Genomic DNA, 26,679 nt, shown 5'->3' with positions numbered 1-26,679 from the left:
GTACTCTCCCAAGCACTTAGTCCATTTCTCTGCACACCAAAAGTGCTCAATAAATATGATAGATTTTCTGCCAGACAACATCCATCAACCAATTAGTGGCATTTATGGAGTGGTCACTTTTTGCAGAGCACTGTACAGAGAGCTTAGCGGAGTGCTGTACAATAGAGTTGGTAGACATGATCCTTGCCCGCAAGAAACCCCTTATTCTGGCTCTGCCACTTGTCTGCTGTGTGACCTTGGGCAAATTACTGTCTTCTCTGTGCCTCAGTTACCTCATCTGTAGAAAGGGGATTAAATTAACCTCCATTTGACTTATACCAGGAGCCCTATGTGGTACAGAGACTGTATCCATCTAATTAACTTGTACCTACCCCAGAGCTGGTAATAATGTTTGACATTATTAATACTTTACCATTCTTTCAGTAGCTTAAAATTCCATTTGGTAAATTGTTTTTACACCTTCTTATCACTTCATAGTGAAGTTCTTTTAATAGGTAAAACACAAATAAGTCACCAGGTGCAATCTGCCTTTAAACTATGCAATTTTCCTTGAGTATCAAAATAAGCCAGTCTATGAAGTCTGTTGGTCTAAATCTGTACAGTAAGAATACTGTATTTGTTTTCCCTTTGGTGGTTCAATGTATGGAACATGGAATAAAGCTAGCAAATGAGCCAGATAACTAGTAAGAGCAGCAGTAGTCATGATAGTCGTTCACTCAATCCTATTTATTGAGCACTTACTGTGTGCAGAGCACTGTATTAAGCACTTGAAAAGTACAATTCAGCAACAAGGAGAGACAATCCCAGGCCACAACAGGGTCACAGTCTAGAAGGGAGGAGACAGACATCAAAACAGGTAAACAGGCATCAACAGCATCAGTAAAAATAAATAAAATTAGAGATATACACATCAGAGCAAGTAAAACAGCATTACTATAAATAGAATTATAATATGTACATATATACACAAGTGTTGTGGGGCGGGGAGGGTGGTTATCTGTTGAGCACCACTGAATGAACTGAAGTAGGACATCCAGTGTCCATGGAGGCAGTAGAAGTGAAAGTATATGTTACGCTAGAAAGGCAGTGTTGTCTAGTGGTAAAAGCATAGGACTGAGAGGGAGGGAGCCTGGGTTCTAGCTTGGGTCCACCATTTCCCTAATGTGTGACCTTGGACAAGTACTTAATTTCTCAGTATCCGTTTCTTCAACTCTGAAATGTACATACCTGTTCTCCCTCCCTATTAGAGCATCACTGTGACCGATCTGATTACTTTGCACGTATCCCAGATCTTGGCACACGTGAAGCACATATTACATTCCCTTATTTTAAAAGAGGAATTCTGGTTACTTTGGACAGGTAAAAATTCAGAAGCCTGTGGCTCATTCTACAGTCAAAGTGGAAAAATGTTGCTGACATTTCAGTTGCTTCATTTCTCAGACTATGAGCCAGATGCAGTGCAGTGTACATATTTCTTCCTAGCATTTAGTACAGTGCTTGCAGGTAGTTGTTGGTTAAAAAATGCTAACACTACTAATATTATTACAATTCATTGTAAAAGCACTAAGAAAAACACCAAAGAAAGGAAGACTCACAGAAGAAGCTTACACTCTATCTTCCTTACTCTAAAACTACGCTTTGACAATGAGCTTGGTATTTCTAGCTATAAACAGATTCTATCTACATGAAATACCCAGGTGTTTCAACCAAATGGTATCTGGGATATATAAATCATTGAAAAAGAAGAATGTAGCCTTAGCAGTTGTGCAGTACAAAGAGTGAATGGGCATATCTTGAAATACCACAGTGTTTAATCTATTTTTAGGGGGCCCTGGTGTGGTTCAAAACTCAGTAGTTTCAAGCGGGTGGTTGACTGTTTCTTCCATTCCAGGCGGTGTGGCTACAGCAAAGCAAAACAAGATCCTGAAGAAGAAAAGATGCATTTTCATAATGGGCACAGTAAGCACATTTTGAAATCTTTTCCCAAAGTTCAGTTGGACTTCATCTTACATTTCTGGTTTCATTTGTGTTTGTGATTAACTCAAAGATGAGGTATGTTTCTTCGTTAAATGTTTTTTTTTTTCCCCGGGATGAGGGTTTGTATATTCCTCCCTGGTCTAGAGTGCCACTGGATTCATTCATTAATTCATTAATTCATTCATTCATTCATTCAGTCGTATTTATTGAGTGCTTACTGTGTGCAGAGCACTGTACTAAGCGCTTAGAAAATACAATTCGGCAACAGATGGAGACAATCCCTACCCAGCAATGGGCTCACAGTGTAGAAGGGGGAGACAGACAACAAAACAAAACAAATAGACAGACGTCACTACCATCGAAATAGATAGAACCATAGATAAATGCACATCATTAATAAAATAAATAGAGCAATAAATATGTAAAAATATATACAAGTGCTGTGGGGAGGGGAAGGGGATAGAGCAGTAGGAGGGCATTGGGGGAATGAGGAGGGGAGAAGGAGCAAAGGGAAAGGTAAGGCTCAGTCTGCGAAGGCCTCCTGGAGGACGTGAGGTCTCAGTAGGGTTTTATTCTTTTCAAAATGGTTCCACTGCATGACAGTAGCAAGCATTGCCATTTATTAAATAAGCAAAATACAAGAAGCAAAATATGAGAAGCAACATGGCTCAGTGGAAAGAGCCTGGCCTTGGGAGTCAGGGTTCATGAGTTCGAATCCCGACTCTGGCACTTGTCAGCTGTGTGACTGTGGGCAAGTCACTTCACTTATCTGTGCCTCAGTTACCTCATCTGTAAAATGGGGATTAACTGTGAACCTCACGTGGGACAACCTGATTACCCTGTATCTACCCCAGTGCTTAGAATAGTGCTCTGCACATAGTAAGCGCTCAATAAATACCAACATTATTAATATTATTAAGTCCTTGGTGAGGGATCTTAGATCCATTTATGATCCCTATTTCCTTCACAGAGCTTGGTGTCTTTTCTTTCTTGGTTTAGTCTACTGAGCTGGTCTTTCTCTGAGGAGATAATCCTGCACTCTACATAAATTAATTTATGTTGCAGGAAGACTCATTAGCTAGCAAAGTGAGCACAATTTTGTACTAGTGTAAAGCCTTATAGCACAGCAGAAGACAAAATAAGAGCGGAACAGAACAGCATTTTCATGGGCCAATCAGCCCAGAATTCTGTCTCTGACAGAACCTTAGGGTGTTTGGAGAAAAAGGAATGATGATTGTCCTCTTTGACTCATCCACCCTAGTTTTTAGAGATCTACTATTGCAAACGTTCTTCTTTAAAGCCTAACTTTTCCTTCAGTCATGTATACTGAGCACTTACTATGTGCAGGGCACTGTGATTGGGAGAGTGCAACACAACAATAAAACAGACCCATTCCCTGCCCACAACAAGCTACAGTCTAGAAGAGAAGAACTTTTCCTGTGATAGCACTTTCGGGAGCTGTCACCCATTGATTTATCCAAGCTCCTCTTGAGCCTTGTCATATTTTCAGTTCACAACTTTCTGAGATAATAAATTCCAAAATCTAATCACCCTGCAGGTGAAGAAATGTCATGTGTCCTTTCTTTAATAGCATTAAACTATGTTAATGTTTTTTTTTCCCCTCAGTAGGGACATGCCTTGAATTTCAATATGAGGTGAGCAGCTAGATCAGAACAAAGTATACCCGTGACTAAAACTGGATTTTATGCCATTTGGAGTTTCCATAGGAGACGGAGTTCTGGTAGAGAACTTGTAGTTTTTAAGATATGGTTCTTTTGGATATGTCCAAATGTAATAGCCTGTAGCCATTCCTATAAACAGAAGGAGAATTGTTGCTGCCATTTAATTTTCCAAGTAATAAACTGAAAGAGTTCAGTTGTATTTGGGCCTTCCTACTTTTATAAGTGCACATGTATGCATGGTCTCAGACACACACACACATACACACACACACACACATTATTTCCCTCCCAAACCTAAAATGAAAACAGTCCTGCTGTTGATAATAATCACTAGGTCTGATAGCCCAGCAGAGTGTCAATCCCGCAATGCCAGCAAGAATCAGCCCAGAACAATGATGCCTATTTTACTGCAAGAGCGTAGATGGCTCAGAGGATTAGAAAACACATTTCCCAGGCTCCCAAAGAGAACTCTGATATTGAAGCAGCCTCGGCTGATTCTCCACGTTGGCACTCTTGCCCTAAAACCCCACAGAGCCTCTGAAGAGTTGAGTTGAAATCACCAAGACTGTGAGTCCGTTGTGGGCAGGGATTGTCTCTATTTGTGCTGAATTGTACTTTCCAAATGCTTAGTACAGTGTTCTTCACACAGTAGGTCCTCAATAAATGCGACTGAATGAATGGCTTGGTGTGTCATCCTCTGATGAGTGAACTGAAGAGTTGGCAGTTATAGAGCTGAAGAGATGATTGGGCAGCAGTGAAGTTTGTTATTCTGTTCACCTAGCACCTCACTTCTCCATTTAATTTTACAGTTAAACTACCGGGAGTTAGAACCTATATCGATCCGCACACCTATGAAGACCCCAATCAAGCCGTCCATGAATTTGCCAAGGAAATAGAAGCATCGTGCATAACCATCGAAAGAGTTATCGGAGCAGGTACGACGATAACCATTAAACCAAAATAGCTTCACTTCCACTCTAATCCCAGATGATAATATTGATGAGTCCAATTCAGTGTTTGAGCACTTGAACTTTCTTTTTAGAAGTGATACAGTACATCAGAATTTCCAAAGCAACCAAATTTCAACGTCCAACTGAAATCACACCCAACAAAATGGAGCTGATGGATGTCAATGTTGAATGGACAATCCAGATTAATGTTGTCTACAGTCAGTTTGCATTGGCAATATAAGTTTAAGCATTTCCAAAATTGCATCTGTGGTCTGCTGTTGTAGATTATGCAGGTTCTTTGATTTGCATCCTTCTCCTACCCAAAGCCAGCTTTGTAAATATCTCCCTGTTCGTGAATGCTTCCCTTAGAGAACAGGGAAGGGAAAGGTTAAGCAGTTAAACACTCACTAATCAAATGTTTCTCATTAGCAGATTTTGTAAATATTTGATAGCAGAGGAGGTTGGAATTGATGACAGGTTAGGACTTTTAATTATCTGTGAAGTGCTTCATATGGGTACCACTGTCCTTTCCCAGTGAGAATGGGTACTGGAAATTGAACAGTCACTTAGACATTCTGTGGAAATCACCCTAAAGTTTTATCCAGATGTAGTCATCAAAACTCAAATTAACACTTGATGAACCCATCTGAACGGATCAGTTAATTGCTTTTAAGTGACCTGTACTATCGGTTCTCCCGGTTCCCCAGGTGAATTTGGAGAGGTCTGTAGCGGACGTTTAAAACTGCCTGGAAAACGAGAATTCCCGGTGGCCATCAAAACCCTCAAAGTTGGCTACACTGAGAAGCAAAGACGAGATTTCCTGGGTGAAGCCAGTATCATGGGACAATTTGATCACCCCAACATCATTCACTTGGAAGGTGTTGTCACGAAAAGTACGTACTGTCTTCTCTAACCAATAATGGGATCAATCGTAATAATTGCAATGCTTGTTGAATATTTACTATGTGCCAAGCTCTGTGCTAAGCACCGGGGTAGATGGATGATAATCAGGTTGGACACAGTCCCCTTCCCATATGGGGTTCGGGGTCTAAGATGGGAAAGGAACGGATATTGAACCCCGATTGTACAGATGAGGAAACTGAGGCATAGGGAAGCTAAGTGTCTTGCCCAAGTTCATACAGAAGGCAAGTGGCAGAAATGGGATTAGAAACCAGGTCCTCTGACTCTCAGGTCCATGCTATTTCTGCTTGGCCATGCTGCATCAAATTGACATTTGAAAGTATCAATTTAATAGACATTCGACACGTTATATAGACATCTCTGGGGCCCTAACAATCCTACTCCAAGCTCATAAGCTGGGTCCTGTCTGGACCGAATGAGAATAGCCAGAAGTGGCGAGATAGAGGATGGGGAAAGGGAACGGAGGGGAGACTTGCTTACATTTGTGGCAGAAGTGGGATAGCACTGGATCAAATCCAAAACTGGATGGAGTCTGCCATATATCGAGTGAGAAGAGACACGTAATCTTCCATTTCTCTGGGACTGGGGGCTGAAAACAGCCATCTTTGGATATTGCTGAGGCAAACGGAGCCCAGGGACCAAACAGACCAGTTTGATCTGGGCCTTGAAACAAAACCTGGTCAACTACGGGCAGGCAGAGAGAGTGGTCATGGATGAACTTTGACTTTACCAGGTCGTATCCATTTGGTCTAAGAGGTAAAAGTGCTCGAATGTTTCTTAATTCTCTCAAGTTCTTTAATATTGGAAGGCTCGAATCTTTGGAGAGTCTCCCGAATTTGAGCTGATCCCAACAGAAGTCAGTCTTCAATAAAAGAGGATATTCGGATGGCTTGCTCATTTAATGAGTGGTCCCAGAATTAACCGATACATCATTAATCCGGCCTCCCAGAAAACTCACTTACCACGGCCAGCACTCGTTCCCTTTAATGAAACGTTAACTTCAGAGCTTAACAAGAGTCCTTGCTGTGCTAACTATATTGAAGACGCTGCCGATATCCACCTGCATCTTCTTACCTTTAAGCAGTTTTTACAGTCAGTTATAATGCCTTTTTCCATTCTCTGCACTGAGCTAATTAAATAGCTCACTGAAAGGCGAAAGCTTCAGAAGCCCGAGAATGACCCGTTCCCTTCTGAAGTCATCATTTGGTCTGAATGTTTAACAACAAATTTGTGGATCATTTTTGTAGACTAGCTGGGCTTTTGAGAAGTTCATCAGTCAGAGAGAGAAGCGGCAGTTTTGAGCTATTTGAAATTTCTCGATGGCTTCCATGAGGTAGGGTGGAGTCCATAATAATAATAATAATAATGATAATGTTGGAATTTTATAAGTGCTTACTATGTGCAGAGCACTGTTCTAAGCGCTGGAGTAGATACAGGGTTATCAGATTGTCCCAGATGAGGCTCACAGTCTTCACCCCCATTTTCCAGATGAGGTAACTGAGGCATAGAGAAGTTAAGTGGCTTGCCCACAGTCACACAGCTGACAAGTAGCCGAGCTGGGATTCAAACCCATGACCTCTGACTCCCAAGCCCGGGCTCTTTCCACTGAGCCACGCTGCTTCCCATCTGTCCATCTGTCTGTTGATCTATATTTTAAAAGAAACATTCACTAACCAGAGTTTGTGCAGAGCAGTGTGATACCTCCATATTCTTGGGACTTTAATTTATTCATTCAATCAATCATATTTATTGAGCGCTTCCTGTGTGCAAAGCACTGTACTAAGCACTTGGGAGAATACAATATAACAACAAACAGACACATTCCCTGCCCACAGCGAGTTCACAATCTAGAGAGAGTAGCAGCATGGCCTAGAGGAAAGAATCTGGGAATTGGAGGACATGAGTTATAGTTTCCACTCTGCCCCTTGTCTGTTGTGTGACCTTGGCCAAGTCACTTCTCTCTTGCCTCAGTTATCTCATCTGAAAAGTGGGGATTAAGACTGAGAGCCCCATGTGGGACAGGGACTGTGTCCAACCTGATTACCTTGTCCCAGTACTTAGTTAGAACAGTGCTTGGCACATAGTAAGTGTGTAATAAATACAATTATTTTTGTCATTATTATTATCTTTATAAGTCTAGTGGGGAAGAAGTAGTAGTCACATTTATGAATCTTCCAGTGTCTGCAATGCATTATATGTACTAAGCAGTTGTGGGTTATAAAACCAAGACGTGACACATTCCCAGTCCAAAAGTTGCTCCTTTTTTTTTTTTTTGCCTCCTCTCCCTAAACAACCGTCTTCCATCAAGACCGAAAGTTTCCACAGTGTAACCTTTGACATTACCATCGTTCTTTTCTAGAGTCTTTCCATTTTTTCTTGGACAGTCCAGTTTATGCTAATATGGTAGTTCTAATTCTATCTCCCACTATTAGAATGCAAGCTCTATTTGGGGAAGGACTGCATCTCATGATTCTGCTATATTTCCCCTAGCATCAGGTACAGTTCATGTATGCAGTAAGTGCTCTATAAATACCACTTCTGAAGACTGAGTGAACCCCACAATCTCCTGATTTGGGTAGGGGTGGTGGTAGAGGGGTAAAATGAAAAAAATGAGTTGTTTTTTTTTAAAAAAAAAAAAACAGAAAGGCTTCTCCAGTGGACTTTGCACAGAAAATCCATGTACAGACTTCCATCCAATAAAGGTGAATATTCAAGTTCTTGGATAGATAGGGGCACCCACTCTTCATGCTGCTATTTGGGGATCTCAAAATATCTTGTAATGAGACTTTTCACGAAAGATGGATCATAGTCTCTGCAAAGGCAAGCTAGTGTTCAAGATAATTACTATTGTTAATATTATTATTATTATCATCATTATTATTCTGTTTGTTCCATGCTTGCTCCATGGTCATTTAAGCTTATTTGTGAGAATCACCAAGGTTTAATGAAAAGAGCACATGCCTAGGGGTCAGAGGACCTGAGTTCAAATTCCCACTCCAAGATTTACTTGCCATCTGTGTGACCTGGGGCAAATCATTCAAATTCTCTGTGCCTCAGTTTCTTATCTATAGAATGGGGATGAAATTACTTTTATCCATCTTATGGAGACTGTGACCCCTATATGGGTCAGGGAGTGTGCTCGACCTGATTATCTTGTGTTTCTCACAGTGCTTATAGCGTAGTAAGTGCTTAACATGTACCTTAATTATTAAGACCCTTGGGAGTTTATTGAAACATATGTAATGTTGGGTAATTGTAATGTGCAGATGGTTGAGCAAAAGAAAGGAGTGAAATTCTTCTTGCTGAAGAATTGAAGGGAAGTTAGGTTTAGGCATTCAAGCAAATGTGCTGATTGTGGAATTATCAGCAGGTATTACAGAAAGCCTGAATCTACAGGAGCTGGAAGGCAAAGAAACCACAGGGTAAAGAAGGATAAGGATAAAGCAGGAAACCTGGTGAGAGAGAGCTGAGCTGGTTAGGAAGGTTGCTAGGCAGGAGAAAAATGCTCTATCAGTTTGAAACCTAATAACAGACACTAATAACAGAACAAAAATAAGCAGGTGTTTAATATCAAAGAATTAATGAATCAAATAGCATTAAATAATGAGAGATCCCTGTTAATTATTGGCATTCCACATTGGCTCTTTGTTACCGACTAATGGTTTACATCATAACTACTGCTTATTGATTTCCTTTTTTAATAATGATAATGTTGGTATTTGTTAAGTGCTTACTATGTGCAGAGCACTATTCTAAGTGCTGGGGTAGATAAAGGGTCTTCATGTTGTCCCATGTGAGCCTCACAGTCTTAATCCCCATTTTACGGATAAGGTAACTGAGGCACAGAGAAGTTAAATAACTTGCCCTCAGTTAAACAGCTGACAAGTGGCAGAGCTGGGATTCAAACCCATGACCTCTGACTCCCAAGCCTGTGCTCTTTCCACTGAGCCTCACTGCTTGGACCTTGGCAATCTAAGACCACATGATCTGGTTCTTTTACCACCTAAATTTCCCATTCATCTAAGTTGTATATGCACACTCTAACGTCTACTGTGCCTGAAGTCAAAGTAATCATATTTATTTTCTCGATAGCCAGCCAAAATATGTGTTTCAGACACACCAACAGAAATAGTGGTGATCCTATTTAATGAGATCTTATTTAATGAGAAGCCCTGAGGAAAAAGCATGGATCTCTGGGAATCAAAGGACCTGGGTTCTAATCCCAACTCTCAGGCTCCTGTGCTGTGAGCTTAGGCAAGTCACATAATCTTTCCAAACCTCAGTTTCCTCATCTGTGAAATGGGGATTCAATGCCCCTTCTCCCTCCTACTTTGTCTTTGAAGCCTCATATGGGAGGGAGACTTTGTCTGACTTGATTAACTTGTACGATCCATAGTGAAACAGTGCTTAGCGCATAGTAAATGCTTAACAAATGTTGATCAATAAGAATATAACCAATGGATCTTATGATTTCTATATCCCAAATGTAAGTGGGGTCTGGATTCTTGTCATCCTCTTATCAAGCCCTTTCTTGGTAGGGGGCCATAAATTTGTACATTTGAATGGAAATAGAAATGGAAGTTTTTCTCAAGCTCTTTTGTCTTCACTCTGATTGCACTTGGTCATTTAAAATATTTCTCCCTGACAAAGGTGTCAATGTTCAACTTAGGAATCCTGCTACTTGTTTTTAATTGACCGTGTTGAAACTTGCTTTATTTGTGTCCTTAATTTCATGGTCTCTGATCTGATGTTAATTTATTCAGCAATTATTTTCAACCTGCAGCACACAGATAATGAGACATAAGTACAACTAAGTCGTCTGATTCTTCTGATTGAAACCAAGTTTGGGAGCCTGAGATATCTTGCCCAAGGATAGTGCCATATAATGAGGCTCCGATTTTTCAGTATCGTTGCTCTAAGTGATAGGAACAAGAGATCTCACTCACTCTGAAATCCTTCTGTGATTTGTCGTGGAAATAGGGCACATCATGAAGAACGATACAGTCTGCAGAGGTTTGGTGACAAATGATTTAAAAAACACAGATCCTGGCTTAAATGACTTATTTCTCATGCAAGACGCTACAGATAAATACACAGTTCCAACTTTTTTTTTTCTTTTTACCATTTAGAAATCAGAAAATAGCAAATGGGAAAGGAATTTGAGGTACCCACACAACAGACATTATTATATCCCTTAGTTCCTAAAGAGCTGTTCTCAATCAGTGGAACATATTTTATCACTCCTATATTTCCTACACATGAGTCAATTCCAGTTGAATCAAGGAATTGCTATATAGAGTGTCTTCTTTGTTAAATTGTCAGGGCTGTGAAAAAGAAAATAACACTCAAAACAAAAAGTAAAATGCTTAGAAACACCTTTAGCAGACTTTAAATGATCTTGTGTTGTCAAGAATGGAACTTGGACCCAAGCAGTCCAATGAATTGAACTAGAAATACCTTGCAATAGATGATCTCTGGGATAATTTAGGAATTTGTTTCTATGGTAAGAGTCAGGTTCCTGGCACATTCAAAACCATTCTACTGCCTAAAATATTCCCCAGTTTTCATCCTTGTAAAAGTACTTCAGAACTGTCTTTCCAAAATTTTCTTCCTTCCAGTTTGTTGACCTAAAACCACATTTTAAAAAACAATATGTTGACTGTTTTCAGTTATATTATTCAACTGAAAATCACCAAGGGTGAATATTTGCCCCCAAATATCTAACGTTTAAATAGATAAATACATAAATGAAAGTTCTCATTTAAAATCTCATTCATTTTTTCATTGTGAACAGAATTACAATTCTTAGTGTGAAAATTACCTCCATAGTTTCTAGGTGCAGAATTCATTTTATATATGTGCACATCCATACCTTCATGCAAACACACACACACACACACACACACACACACACACACACACGGCCTACACATTTTTTTTTCCCCAAATCATGCAATCTTAAATATGGAAGTGTCCACAGGAAATCAAATGACACAGCTCACAGTCTCTAGCTTGTGTGGGGATATACTCTATCTTCTAAGGCAGAGTTTTCTATTCTTTTCTTAAAGATCCCTAAGAATGTAGATGCCAAAGTCTTGCTTGCTTATGCTTCTTTCAACATTTTATCTCCCTTATAGGAATGCCATTCTTTATGTTCAACAAAATAAAGAACTACTGTAGAGCCTAAAGTTTAGATGTTCAAGGATTCAGTGAGACTCACATTCATCTCTAATGAGAGATAGGTGTGCCTCTGAGGCTTATTTCTTGGCCTTGGATTTAATTACATTTATCATTAATATTTAGCACTTTGCATTTTCAAAGGCCCTTTTAATCAGTCATTAGTCATGCGTCACTGGACTTCAATGGGGTAGGTCAGTATTGTTTCATTCCCTACTTCACAGAGAAAATAAGCCATTAACGCTAAGATGAAATTGAATAGGGAAAGAGCAAGGAATATCATAATGAACAGGTCAGATACGAGATTGTCAAAAGAACGGCTGAAAAAGAACTCCTGATTCTAATGGACCACAGCCCATATGAAGGCACCTGATGTAATGGTGAATATTTGTTTTTTCTTTTTTTGTTTTTGTTTCTAAAGATAATATGATAGAGCTTTATGAACCAGAACAAAATGTGCTAGGTTTGGGAATTCATTCTTCCCCTATTTTTTTAACACTGCCGAGGCATGAATCCGTTGTATTTATTGGTTGCCTACTAGGTGCTACTCTCTGTACTATAGGGTGGAGAAGAAAGGAATGAGTTCCCAGCCCTTAGGGAGTTTACAATCTTATTACATTACCATGCCTAGGTTTTATCTCTAGGCTTAAGAGGTAATTGGAGAAGTCATTGCAGGTTCAGAGTAAAACCATGAAAATGTTTAAAAGGACAAGACAATGAGGTTTAGGTGGAAAGATCAAATAGGGTAATTAAGTAGTGGTTAAAAATATTTCTAGGTATTTTCCAAAAGGACCTGTCAAGGAGAGCAGAAGAAAGGAAGTCACATCACAGCAGGAAATACTCATTTAAACATAATAAAAGATTTAAGAGAGATGGAACACTGAAACAAACTACCACAGGAAGGACAGGAAGATCAGCTAATTAATTGATAACATTTTTGAGTGCCTACTCTATTAAATTCTTGAGACATAACAGAAAGTAGGCATCTATTCGTGCCACACCCTCAAGTAGTTTACAGTCTGAGAGATTTTACAATATAAAGGAGATCATTTTTCCACAAAACCATTCAGGCCATATTTCCCCACCCCTCAAGAACTTCCAGCGGATGCCTATCGACCCCTGCCTCAAACAGAAACTCCTCGCCATAGGTTTGAAAAACATCAATCACCTGGCCCACGCTTACTTCACCTCTCTGATTTCTTATTATGACCCAGCCCGCTCACTTCACTTCTCTAATGCCAAATGACTGTATCTCAATCTCATCTATCCCACCATTCACGCTGCACCCACATTTTGCTTCTGACCTAGACTTCTCTCCCTCTCCATATCCAACAGACTTTCACTCTCCCCACATTCTAAGCCTTATTAAAAACAGAACTCCTCCAAGAAACGCTTCCCCAAGTCCTCATTTCCTCTATCCACTCCCTTCTGTATCACCCTTGCACTTTCATTCATTCAATCGTATTTATTCGGTGCTTACTGTGTGCAAAGCACTGTACTGAGCACTGGATTTGCACCCTCAACACCACAGTATTTATTTACATATTCGTAATTCATTTGTATTACCATCTGTAGACTGTAAACTGGCTGTGGGCAGAGAACATGTCGACCATCTCTGTTATACTGTACTTTCCCAAGTCTTTAGTACAGTGCTCTGCACACAGTAAGCACTTAATAAATACGATTGATCTATTGATTGATAGATCTTTAAAAAATGAATAGGCCACAGTCTGTGGGTTGTTTTAGACATATGCCTGCCCCGATCAGGGCACTGAAATAAGTGATTTCTTAAAGTCTGGCTCAATAGTTTCTCATTCCTCTGCTACCTCCCTTATTCCATATATGGGATTTTCATGTCTTTCCTAAAACAATTAGCCTCCAGTCAATATATGATATAATATGCAAGGACATTATTGTTTATATGATATATATTTACCATATATATGAGGAACTATGAGGAAATTAACTATTTACAATGTCATTACATTTCTTTCTGGGTTACAAAACCAAAATTCACTGGGAGTTATCATTAATCCAACTGGAATGGAGACATTTTTGCCAGGAGAAGTAGGTGGATGTGAGGAGAGCATGGGCCTGGATGTTAGAAGGACCTGGGTTCTAATCCTAACTCCACTATTTGTCTGCTGCATGACCTTGGACAAGTCACTTCACTGCCGTGTGCCTCTTTTCCTTCACCTATAAAATGGGGATTAAGAATGTGAGCCCTCTGTGGTACAGTGACTGTCCCCAGCCTGATTATATGCTATCTATCCCAGTGCTTAAAACAGCATCTTACACTTAGAAAGCACTTAACAAATACCACCATTATTATTATTATTATTAGGAGAGAGGAAGAGCCAGGCCTCCAATTATTCCTTGCCAACACCGTAGTGTGAAAGAGAGAATAACTCTGAGAACTTCTTGGCTGCCAGATCTTCTATGCATTTAAAAAAAAAAAGTTTTAAAAATAAAGCTAAGAAAACTAGACTGCATTGTGCTGAGAGTGCAGAGAAATCAGCGTGAGATAAATAAACATTGACTTCAAATATGTTATATATGTAATTAAACAGTAAATTAGGCAAACAAAATACATGATACGTGATAGACAAGCAGAAAGCATATGATGGATATGGAGAGTTCAATATAAAACTGATTATAAAAGAGGCCCTCTGTAATCACGTTAGGACAGAGCTGTAGCAGGTCTTTCTACACAGGATGTTGAAAATGATTGGCAGTTTCTTTTTCGCCTGTATGTCATGCTAGTTAATGGAAATTGTCTGAATTTTTTTAAAGTACTTGTTATAGGATTTCAGTGAATTTACAAGGCTAAACAACCCCACATTAATTATTGGCATGCCATCCATGCAAGCTAGTGAGAAATGAGTTATAAAAACTGAGGCGAACTATATATAATTAGCATTAAAATGACTCAGCCATGAAAATTAATCAGATGGGGTTTGGAGAGGCTTGTTCTTCTTGTCAACAAAAGAAGATTGTACCTGTTTGCAAACTTTTATTTTGATTGCTCTCTGTCTCTTCCTCTTCTGCTCCTGAAGGGATGGTTTAGATCTCTTGTCGCATTTCTCAAATGACATTATTGTTACTCTTGCCATCACAATCTGCACTGTCATACATAATTAATATGTCGTTTAAAAGCAGATGATGGTGACTGAAAAATAAAAACAAAACAAAAAACACAACATGAATCCCAGGGGTCCACATCTTTAAAAATGATTGTTTCCTTTGCTGTGAGAGTCTTATTTAATAAGATTCCTGGAGTCTGCATCCTGTTCACAGAGTAAAATCCTTCTCCCAGGCTCAATAGAGTCTTGAGGTGAAAGCTCGGGTCTTTATTATTCAAGGAAGCAGTTACTGTCACCTGAATACTGACTGGTTCTTGTTTGTGATGGTCATTGCAAAGGTCGGCTGAGGTAAATATGTTACACCGAACCACGGGGAAAAAAAATGGTGATGGAAAACGTCCAGGAAGGGGAAATCTGGAGACATGAGTGGAAAACAGAGATCTGAAAAGCCCTTTGAAAAAAATCCATAAAATGGACAGCAAGGAAGGAAGGACTCGTCCTCTAATTCACTTGAGAAAATAGAATAGATTTATAGATACTACCCCATTGATACTATCATTACTGTTGATTTTTTACTCAAATGCAACTCCTCCAACAGGCCATCCCCGTTTAAGCCCTCTTCTCTCGGACTCCCTCTCCCTTCTGTATCTTCTAGGTACTAGGATCTGTACCCACTGGATATTTGGTTTTCATCCCACTCGCAGAACCTACTGGTTGCAGAGCACTGTACTACGAGCTTGGAAAGAATAATACTTTATAGATAAATCTGGATATAAATGCAGAGGCTTCAGATTTTCAGTATATGTCACTCGTGTGTTTCTGGTTCCACTGCACACTGTGAAAAGTTATCCAGAAGCCTAAGTATAGATATAGTTGAAAGGTGAATTTCTTGCAGTGAATGATGGTTTTCTTTAGTGGAATTTTTCGAAGCCTAATGGTGGAGGTAGTGGTGGTGAAAATACATTTAGTTTTACCTAAATATAGACTCTGAACCAAATCTCCACTGAGAAGAAGCTCTCTGTATTTGTTTTCTATCTTACTTTAACACACCTACTACTGAGACAGCAAGTTTGATACACACATTTTAAAAAGCACCCCAAATGAGCTTTTAAGAATGACTCAGGTAACCCTGTGATTATCTTTTTAGGCAAACCAGTGATGATAGTGACAGAGTACATGGAGAACGGTTCCCTGGATACATTTTTAAAGGTAAGTCCCCACCCCCAGTCTACCCTTAATTCTCACTAAATCTACACATATCTCAAATCTATTATTGAGATGGAGATTGAAAGAAGTATTCATTATATTTCAAATCCAAACAGTCAGAATATATCTTTGAAATATGTTTGGGGAAATCTTTTCTCTCCCTCAGGAGAATAGGCTGGGATGCCTTATACTATTTTGCAAATATGCTTAAATAATGTTGCAAAAACGCTTCGTTGCCCTTCCCATCAGCTCCAGTGTTACCAAGATGATGCCTTTGTTGCCCTGGGACTCAGTCACATGAAGTACAGTATAGGTCTGGGATCTTATGGACCTGAACTCTAGTCTAGGCTCTGTCACTTGCCTACTGTGTGTCCTTGGGAAAATCTTTTAACTTCCCTCTCCCTCAGTTTCTTCATCTGTAAGATTGGGATTCAGTACCTGTTCTCCTTTTTACTTAGACTATAAAACCCACCCTAATTTGGGCAGGTACCATGTCTGACCTGATTATCTAGAGTCTGCCCCAGCCCTTAATAAAGTGTTTCACACTTAACAAGCACCACAATTATTATCATCGTTATTTTGGTCCCTAGTTTTCATTTGTATTGATCTTTGCTTGGTCTGCAGCTTGATATTTTGAGGCCAGTCCCTAGGATGACCATCATCTGGCTTTATCCTCTAGACTGTCCTAAGTGTTTAGTCTATTGATCTGCACACTGAATGACCAAGAAATACCATTCATGACTCATCTTGGGCAGTCCAATTTTCATCTAACTAATCTACCCAGCCCACAGATGGCACTGGGCTCCATAAAGTCTGATGTGTTTATTTCCAGCGCCCAGCCTCATCATCAACATCATCATCAATGATATTTATTGAACACTTATTGTGTGCAGAATACTGTACTAAGCACTTCGGAAAGTACAGTGTAATAGAGGTGGTGGGCTTGTTCCCTGCTCACAGTGAGCTTGTAGTCTAGATGGGGAGACAGACTTTAAAATAAATTATGGATCTGGATATAAGTTCTGTGGGGCTGAGGGTGGGGAAAATAGCAGTCTAGGGTTTGATGGTTACAGATCCAAGAGCATAGGTGATACAGGATACAGAGGGAGTAGAAGGGACAAGGAGTTAGTCAGGGAAGACCTCTAAGAAGAGTTGTGATTTTAGTAAGGCTTAAAATTGGGAGAAGATCTGTCAAATATGAAACACGAGGAAGTTCCAGGCAGACCCAAGGGAGAATGTGGGCCAGAGTTCGGTGGCGGGATAGACAGGATCAAAATTCACAGAGCAGATTGACTTTAGAGGAGCAAAGATTGCGAGCTGAGCTGTAGTGGGAAATCAGCGAGGTAAAATGGAAGAAGAGCTGATTAGGCAAATGTTAAAGGATCAGAGAACCAACAGGGAGGAATCAGCTCCTGCCCAGAGAAACCCTATAAGTTTCAGTGGCCTGGGATGGACTTCAGCAAAATGGTGCCTTGTTTAATACTTGAAGAAGCAACATGTCATTGTGGATAGAGCATGGGCCTGGAAGTCAGAAGGTCATGGGTTCTGATCCCAGCTCCTCCGCTTGTCTGCCATGTGACACTGGACAAGTCACTTCACTTCTCTGGGCCGCTGTTACCTAATCTGTAAAATGGGGATTGAGACTGTGAGCTCCACATAGGATAGGGACTACGTCCAACTCGATTTGCTTTTATCTACCCCAATGTTTAGTACAAGTGCCTGGCACACAGTAAGCACTTAACAAATGCCATAATTATCAATTATTATTAACAAATACGTGTCTGTCCGGTATGGTAGCCATCAGCGTTCACCTTCCCATCCAGCAGTGTCAAAGTTTCAGGCAAATCACTTCTCTTGCCTCCTCCCCACTTTATTCTCAATTTTGTCCCTCTCCTTATTTGAAACTCTCTCCGCTGTGTGAACCTGACAGCTGTGGAGGAGGGGGGAAGGGAGAGAGACAATCTTGCACTATTAGAACAATTTGTTTTTCAAAACTTGCTCTATTTTTGCCCATCCATCTATCACAGCCTATCCTACTGCCATCTTTTTTTCTCTCAAATTACATGCCATATGAGTTATATTCTCTCATCCCTGCTCTCTTGCCTGAGTCCCCTATGCTTGACTGCCACTGTTCCAAAATATGGAAATAGTATTTTCCTCATTTTCCAGTTGATGGCCCAGAGCAGATGATAAACCCAGTCCATCAGACTCTCTGTCCTTTTCCCAAACTTCAGAGTAGTGCAAGGACTTGCAAAGCTAAACGTTAATCCTTGTTTTGATGGGTGGTAGGAAAAGAATAGGGAGAAAGGGAAGCAAAGTTATGGTCTGCCATGGGTAGTGCCTTTCTTCCATCCAAGGAATTAAAACATGGGATGACTGGGATGAAAAGCTGAGGAGGCATAGGAAAAAGACTCAACAGAGTGGGTTTCAGTCTCTCTAATTCTTCTGTTTCCTCTTCCTCCACAAAGCATATCCCTGGAGATCACAAAATGGACTTGTCTATTTCTGCCTTAACTGAGAAATGTCATGCTAAAGTCAATCCCAGACTGCCCAGATCAGATTTCATTTCCCAGCCCAGATTTCCTTGAAATGGAATCGATCTGAAGCTTCTGAGGGACCTTCTCTGCAGTTTTGCATCTAGGGAATATTATTTCAAACAACAAAATCTCCACAAGCTCCTTTGTTCAAAGCATCAAGTTCCTGTAGCCTCTTCTCCAATTTCTTTGCTCCCACTACATAAAACTCACAAGTGGGTGGCAACAGAGAGTCCTGGAAAGAGCATGGGAAGGGTGTCAGGGGACCTTTCCTCTACCCCCAGCTCTACCACTGGCTTGATGCATGTCCTTGTCAAGTCATTTGATCTCTCTGTGCTTCAGTTTCCTTATCTGTAACCTGAAGATGATACCTGTTCTCCCTTCCTCATAGACTCTGCATCCCTTGTGGGACAGAGACTTTGTACAGTCTGATATTCTTGAAACTACCCCACCCAGAGTTGAATATATAATGACCTTTCAATAAATATCACAATTATGATGGATGAGTTTCAGAGTCATTTCCCCGGCTTGCCAGTGCAGTTGCCACATTAGACAAAACTTCTCCATTTATCTCTACAGAAGAATGATGGACAGTTCACTGTGATTCAGCTCGTTGGGATGCTGAGAGGTATCGCCTCTGGAATGAAATACCTTTCGGACATGGGTTATGTGCACAGAGACCTCGCAGCCAGGAATATCCTTATCAACAGTAACCTCGTGTGCAAAGTGTCTGATTTTGGGCTTTCCAGAGTTCTGGAAGATGATCCTGAAGCTGCGTACACCACGAGGGTAAGTCCCCACAGAGAATTCGTAAATGACATGATACTTGACAAAAAGGATCAGTAAATGAGTCAAAGATGTTCTTCAGACATGAATGTCATTGATAGATCAGTGTTTTGGGAGAAATCAAAGCACTTTCATCAGAAGGGTGCATGCATGTATTTGTCAAAGGTAGGGAGAAAGTCGAAAGTCAGTGAAGGGATAAAGATAATCTTGTATTCTTAAAATAGTAGTGGTAGTAATCCCTTTCTTTCTCTAAAACCCTTCTCAAAACGCACCTCCTTCATGTCACTTCTCATGCCTCTGTCCCTGAACACCCTCCCTCCTCAAATCTGACAGACGCTTACTCTTCCTCCAAGCACCCTTCCCTACTAAGCCCATCTTTCTTTTTCCCCCACTTCCTTCTGCTTCACCCTCACTTGTTCCCTTTGTTCTTCCCTACTCCCAGTCCCACAGCACTTATTTACATATCTGTAATTTATTTATTTATTTATATTAGCCTGTCTCCTCTAGACTGTAAGCTCGTAGTGGACGAGGAATGTTTCTGTTTATTGGTATAGTTGTTGCATTGTACTCTCCCAAGCACAAAGGACAGTGCTCTGCGCTCAGTAAGCAATTAAGAAATATGACTGAATGAATGGACGAATGAATAATCGCCCAGCCCTGTGGTCCCTTAATCCACCACTCTAGCCACCCCAGAAACAGATGCAGATATCTGCGTATTTGGGAATAGTTTTATATGGTATGACTGTTGTCCCCTTCAGGACTCTTTGATCTGGATGTTAAATAAATACTCTGATTACTACTTAGTTCTGTAGTTTATTGGGAAACTCTGCGATCAGGAGACCTGGGTTCTAGTCCTGATTCCATCCATAGGCTGGTTCACATGGGTGAAGACCTCACAGGTATTTTGGAGTGCGATCCACCACCGTCTACCTGCTTGCTCATCCTATTTCAGGCAAAAGTGGAAAGCCAACTGGCTATGCAAACCACCAGCACTAAAATCAATTCCCACACGCAACTGCTCTCGGGTCCCAAGACTTGGGACTGCTAACTATCCCTTCTCTCTGATGGAGATTCTGTCATCATGACAAGCACTATGCTTCACTAAAATAAGCGGCAGATACTCTCCCACTACAATATTTTACAGTTTTAAAAGGAGGTTTTATTTTATGCCTGTCTCCAAGTCAGAAACTCAGACCTGAATGGTTAAGGCACATAAACCACCCAGCTTACAACAGAAGTAAGTCACTTAGAATGACACATCAGTTGAGCCCTGCGGTCAAACGAACCCTCACCAGCTCCTACCAGGAATAAATAACCCCCAGAGAGTGCACCTCTCCAATCTTCAAGTCTCTAACAATCAATCCAAAGTATTTGTTATGTGCTTACTGTAAGCAAAGCACTATACTAATACCTGGGAGGGTACAACAGAGTTAGCCATGATCCAAGCCTTCAAGCAGCTAAGTCTAGTGAGGGAGATGGACACTAGAATTAATTATAGATAGGATGATGTTATAAATGTACAGAAGTGATATAGGGGATGGTGCATATTCAAATGGTTAGATGACAAGGAAATGCTAAAGTGGCAGTAGGAGCAAGATAGATTGGAGAGATTAGAAGTAATTGGGGAAGGATTCCCAGAGAAGAGGTGATTTCAGAAGGACTTCAAAGGTGACGGAATCACTTAGATGTAAAAGCAGAGTTTCAATAAAAAATACGTCTTCATTCCAAAACTCCAATCCAGTCATGTTGAAAAGTGAAAATTCAATCCAGAACTAGATAAAAAAAAGAACTGTGAACCCTCCCCAGCTCTCACTCAAAAAAAAGAAAAAAAGAGCCATATAGAAAGTAACAGGCATAGCCGGCCTTCTTGAAAGTCAATTTTCCTTCAATGAGAGTGAAAGACCTATGTACAATAATTCATGAGTATCTGTTGTTTTCTTTGGTACCCCAGGCACATTTATGGTGTCAAATATCCTTTTCAAAAGTTATTTGACAAGAAGAATACAGTATATTCCTGGAGACATTGAAATGGTACTGTATTTCACTAGTAGCTAGCCTGCAGGTTTGTTTTGAACATGTAATCTCTAGGCTGTAAACTCATTTGGGGTAGGGAGTGCACCTGCTAATTCTGTTGCATTATACTCTCCCAAACATTTGGTACAAATCTCTGCACATAGTAGCACTCAATAAATACAATTGATCTGTGTAATGAAGAAGCTTAGAACAGTGCTTGGCACATAGTAAGTGCTTAGCAAATACCATCATTATTATTATTATTAATCAGGCTGATCTTCTTTCTGTACCAGGATCACATGCTATTTACATAGCACGACTCTTTTCAAGTGGATCACTGAAAGTCAATCCAAAAGACCATCAGATATCTAAAATTTACCACCTCCCAATTAATCTCAATGTGATACCTTCTTTCCCCCCCCCAACATTTTACTACTGATTCCAATGTTTTCAATTATTAAAAACCACTTCCTGGGTCAGCAAATCGGAAATGGTGTCGTTAATCGACCACATTTATTGAGCATTTACTGTGGGCAGAGTACTGTACTAAGCACTTGGGAAAGTACAATGTGACAGAGTTGGTAGACAAGTTCCCTACCCAAAATGAGTTTGGAGTCCGCAGTCTTTCATCTAATACAATTAGTCTTGGTACACAACCATACATTTCTCTGTGTAAACAGATATTTGTGATTTTTGTGCCATTTTGAGAACAGGCAAGCACCTACTAGATTTCATAGGGAACCCAGAGGGACAACAAAGCTGGGAGATAATTAAATTTCATATGATTCCCCAAACTGTTTTTCGAGGAGTTTTATACTCCTATACTTCTTCAATGGAAATTTTGAGATCCATTTTTCATGACAATATGGGGCAGACTCAATTGAGGAACTTTTTTTGCAGTAATTTTATACGGCCCCATATGGGTGTACAGGAAATTCCTTAAAGATGTGAATTGTTAATAAGGATAAGACCTCATTGCTTATGTCCCTTTCAAAAGGGCTTTTATTCCTTCTGCAAACAAAGAGGAAAGTTATCCTGCATCCCCAGTGTTGCAAAGCCCGATGAAAAACCTGAGGTTTATAGTTACCATGCTATTTATGTCATTTAAGAGAATTTAGTACATTGCTCGTTATACAATAAGCACTCAAGAAACACAATTGATTAAGAGGATTCCCAGGTATAGGATTCCCTCTGTGGGATTCCCCACCCCAAGAAGTTCAAACAAGGCTTTATTTTGTCAAAACAGTGAGCCTGCTATTTGAAGTAGAGTAGACTTGTAGACACCAGCGATCCTTCAAACCTATCCCTCTAGACTGTAAGATTGTCCTTTAGATTGTAAGCTCAACATGGGCAGGGAATGTGTCTGTTTATTGTTATATTGTATTCTCCCAAGCACTTATTACTGTGTTCCGCACACAGTAAGTGCACAGTAAATATGACAATGAATGAATGAATTACTAAGGAATCCTCAAAAAGCCAAACTGCCAAAAATCAGATCTGTTGCCACTAGGAAAAATTCCAGTTCCTGACATAAATAGTAAAACAATATGTGCAGGTTTTTGTGTTTCATGCAAGAATCTTGTCTCTTTCATCTGACTCCCTGAGGCCCTTTTTGAATACATACTTAGGGGAATCCCAAGACATCAGAGAGTTTGTCGTCACCTAGAGTATCTGAAAGCTAAAGTTGATTTATACCATTTAACCTGAAGAAATAGTAGATAGGCTTGCTGTCATGTATATCAAGCTGGGTAAGGTGGTTTAGTTTAGGAGACAGCTTGATTTGCTTAGAGGATAAGCAGAGAAATCCAGGGATTCGACAGAACTGATTCTCAATCAGAGTAGATCTGCAGTTGAACCTCAGATAATGAAAATGAAAATGAAAAAAACTAGGTGTTGGCATTTTTGGAAAAAAAGCAAAAACATAGGCTTACTTTAAATTGCATTCACTACATACTACTTACTTTTTTTTTAAAGGCTGATTTTCTAGAACTCGGTAGGGAAAAAAGGTCTCTTTATTCTAATCTACTGTGTTTGTGAAGGATTGATTTCTTCCCAAGGAAAAAAAAATCTGTAATGCCTAGTCTTGTCTTCCAGATGGTATGCTTTTCCAGACAAGAGTCTATACCTAGGTCCACTGCTTTGAAGAATGGTCAGAAAAGTTTTCCCCCTTTAGGGAGACTAAATGATCAAAATATTCTTTGTGAACTTCAAGAAAAATATGCAACTACAGTCACCATGCAAACAAATCACTAACTTGATGGCATGGTGGGTTCTTTATTCACTTAGTAAGATTATTTGAGATATACACATATATACACACACCTCATATATCAAACCAGAAGATTAGAGCCATGCAAAAAGAAGGTGATTTAATGATTCTCATTTATCTTACCTTCCAATCAATCAGTCGAATGTATTTATTGAGGGCTTATTTTGAACATACCATCATTATTATTATTATTATTACCTAGTACTGTACAAAGCACTTCGGAGAGTCCAAAGATTGGTAGACATAGCCTCTGCCCACATGGATCTTACCGTTTCCCCTCTCCCATTCAGTTTCTGAGTACATGGGGGTAGGGAAGTTTCTGAATCCTCTAGAAGTTCTTGTTTACAGCCCTAGGATGGACAAAATTTCCCATAGAGTTTGTGTGTATGTTTTCCCCTACTTTTTGTCTGATAGAAACTCTTGAACGCTTACCTGATCGATTTGCTTGACTGTCTGCTTTTTCCCTCCTTACTTCTCCTTTATAGGGCAGTGTAATTGAGATGTGAATTCTGTATGAGTTCTATAGTCAAACGGAAGTTAAACAACGTCTTCCAGGACAGTGAATTAGTCAGTCTGAAAGTGCTTTTGGGTAGAGGTATGGGGAAAGAGCCTGCAAGCTGTCAAACATTCAACAGTTCAACATCTCTTTTTGGCATCTTTCAAGTGGAAAAAGAATATCCCTAGACAGGTCTCAGTAACATGCAGGGTGTTTTTATTTATTCATTTCTCTTCTTTCTCTTCCCTGTTTGGCTTTTCATTTTAGGGAGGCAAGATTCCCATCCGATGGACGGCTCCCGAAGCTATCGCCTTTCGCAAGTTCACCTCGGCCAGTGATGTCTGGAGTTATGGAATAGTGATGTGGGAAGTGGTGTCTTATGGGGAGAGGCCATACTGGGAGATGACCAATCAAGATGTAAGTACTCACCTCCAACTATATGCCGGCAAGCTACTCTCCTACGAGAAGTAGAATCCTTCTGGAAAAATGACTACTGTTTCCAGGATCCAGTGGAATCCTTAGCTTTCTCACTGATTTTTGTTTTATTTTTCCTCTGCTCCAGGGTCTTTCATTCTGGCTTTGGGCAAAGAAAGTACATTTGTTTAATGTAATAGCTTAGTCTCCTGTCGAGCTGCAAACTAGAGTGATGTTTCATTCAACATCTGTCAGGGTCTGAAGGAAGGGCTCTTTAAGGATGAATGCTGAAAGGATAATTGAAATTGCACACTTTTGTGACAGGAAACTAATGCACCATACAAAACCAATGCTCGGTGGATTAGGGTCCCTCATGTCAGTAAATGCTAAAGAGGTAAGGACCTAGAGTAATGCTCTATTATCACTTCAAGTTCAAGAAATGAAATACTCCAAGATCACGATCGTTAACATTTTCCCTGCGGGGGAAGAAAATATGATAAACCTTTTTTTTAAAAGAAATGCAATGGTTCAGTGGAAGTCAGGTGGCCAACTGGGTAGTTTCTGGGAAAGAAACTGGGAAAGAGCATGAGCCTGGGAATCAGAAGACCTGGGTTCTAATCCCATCGCTTCCAGTCGCTTATGGTGTGATCTGGGGCAAGTCATTTCACTTTCTTCGACTTCAGTTTCCTCATATGTAAAATGGGGATTCAATGCTCATACTCCCTCCCCTAATTGGACTGTCAGTCCCATGGTGGACAAGGACAGTGTCCAACCTGATTAATTTGTATCTACCCCATTGTTTCGAACAGTTCTTGACATATAATAAACCCTTGACAAATATAATAACAATAATAATGATAATGAGTAAATGTTCAATAAATACTACTGACCGATCGATTGCCACAGTATCATGCGCATACATGTCCCGCATACTGTGAGCTCTGTGTGGTTCAAGGACTGGTTCTAACTAAATTATTTTGTAACTACCCCAGTGCTTACTACAATGCAACACACATAACAAGCAGTTAAAAGACATCATAATTATTATCGCTTGCTCTCTCTTTTCTCCTCTCTTCTCTTTCCTCTGTCCTTTCTCCTCTCACTTCCATTTCACCTCATTTTATGTCTGTGCTCTCCTTGTTTATCTTCTCTTTCGCTTCTTCGTGTGTGTGTGCATGCATCCATGTGGGTTTGTCTGTCTTCAGCAGGAATCACTTGGAAAAAAATGTCAATAGTATTTATTGTGTGTAAAGCACTGAACTAAGCACTTGGGAGAGTAGTTAAACAGAGATGAGAGGTACATACTCTGCCCTTAACAAGCTTACAGTCTAGAGGTGGAGGGAGATATTAAAATAAATTACAGATATGTACATAAGTGCTGTGGGCCTGAAGCTGGGGTGAATATCAAATGCTTAAAGGGTACAGATCCATAGATGCCCCGAAGGAAAATATAGAAAGATAATAACAATAATATTAACGATGGTATTTGCTAAGTGCTAACTATGTGCCAAGCACTGTTCTAAAGACAACTTCAATTTCCAGTCCAGACCACCAGTTTCCTTCATGAGGGTGAAATTCCCCCAGTAAGGATAGGATTACAATCCTAAAAAAAATGAAAGTGTGAGTTTTTATGAGTTCTGAATTTGGCTTTCCCTCACTAACTCTAAAGGCTCACAAGAAGAGGTCACTCTAATCACAAAGAACAACAGCAAGCCCATAACAATAACTGAGGTCTGGGATTTTGGTCATCTAGGATGAACCAATTAGATAGTTCAGGGTTCACCCATTAGGCATTGTACAATAATAACCCTGTGAGAATTGTCTACTTTTAGTAGTCTGTCCACAACATGACAACATTGCACTTTCACCTGTCTGACCATTTCAATGTTCTTCAACGTTTGATTTCCAGTTGGATTGCTAAACCAGATCTAGGCTAAATCATGTCCAAACTTCTGTTCAAGAAAGTTGGTGATGTTGACATTTTGTAAAGGTCATGAGCAGGGAAGAGTTCTTTCAGAAAAAGCTGGAAATGGTAATTTACTATTTTGGCAGTTTCAAACAAGTGTCCCAGAATTTCTGCACTCCAGATACTATCTGATTCCAGTGGTGTTTAGATGCCATGAAAATGTTACATTACTGTTAAAAATGAAATTATAAAAATCAATTTAAAA

General features: G+C 40.0%; 1 protein-coding gene across 9 annotated transcripts in view; it reads left to right on the top strand.

The window, feature by feature from the left end:
• EPHA5 (EPH receptor A5) overlaps window positions 1-26,679 on the top strand; it is a 329,023-nt gene that overhangs the window by 281,423 nt on the left and 20,921 nt on the right. For all 9 annotated transcript variants that reach the window (XM_029073598.2, XM_029073602.2, XM_029073601.2 and 6 more), the window contains 6 exons: window positions 1,892-1,959; window positions 4,469-4,594; window positions 5,317-5,502; window positions 15,938-15,999; window positions 19,110-19,319; window positions 24,362-24,511. In XM_029073598.2, the coding sequence (XP_028929431.1) occupies window positions 1,892-1,959; window positions 4,469-4,594; window positions 5,317-5,502; window positions 15,938-15,999; window positions 19,110-19,319; window positions 24,362-24,511 (802 nt within the window). The remainder of the gene's footprint in view (window positions 1-1,891; window positions 1,960-4,468; window positions 4,595-5,316; window positions 5,503-15,937; window positions 16,000-19,109; window positions 19,320-24,361; window positions 24,512-26,679) is intronic.

Source organism: Ornithorhynchus anatinus, chromosome 10, assembly GCF_004115215.2.
Source record: "Ornithorhynchus anatinus isolate Pmale09 chromosome 10, mOrnAna1.pri.v4, whole genome shotgun sequence".
Taxonomy (NCBI): Eukaryota; Metazoa; Chordata; class Mammalia; order Monotremata; family Ornithorhynchidae; genus Ornithorhynchus; species Ornithorhynchus anatinus.
The sequence above is the reverse complement of the archived record's forward strand: the minus strand, read 5'-3'. Positions and strand labels throughout refer to the sequence as shown.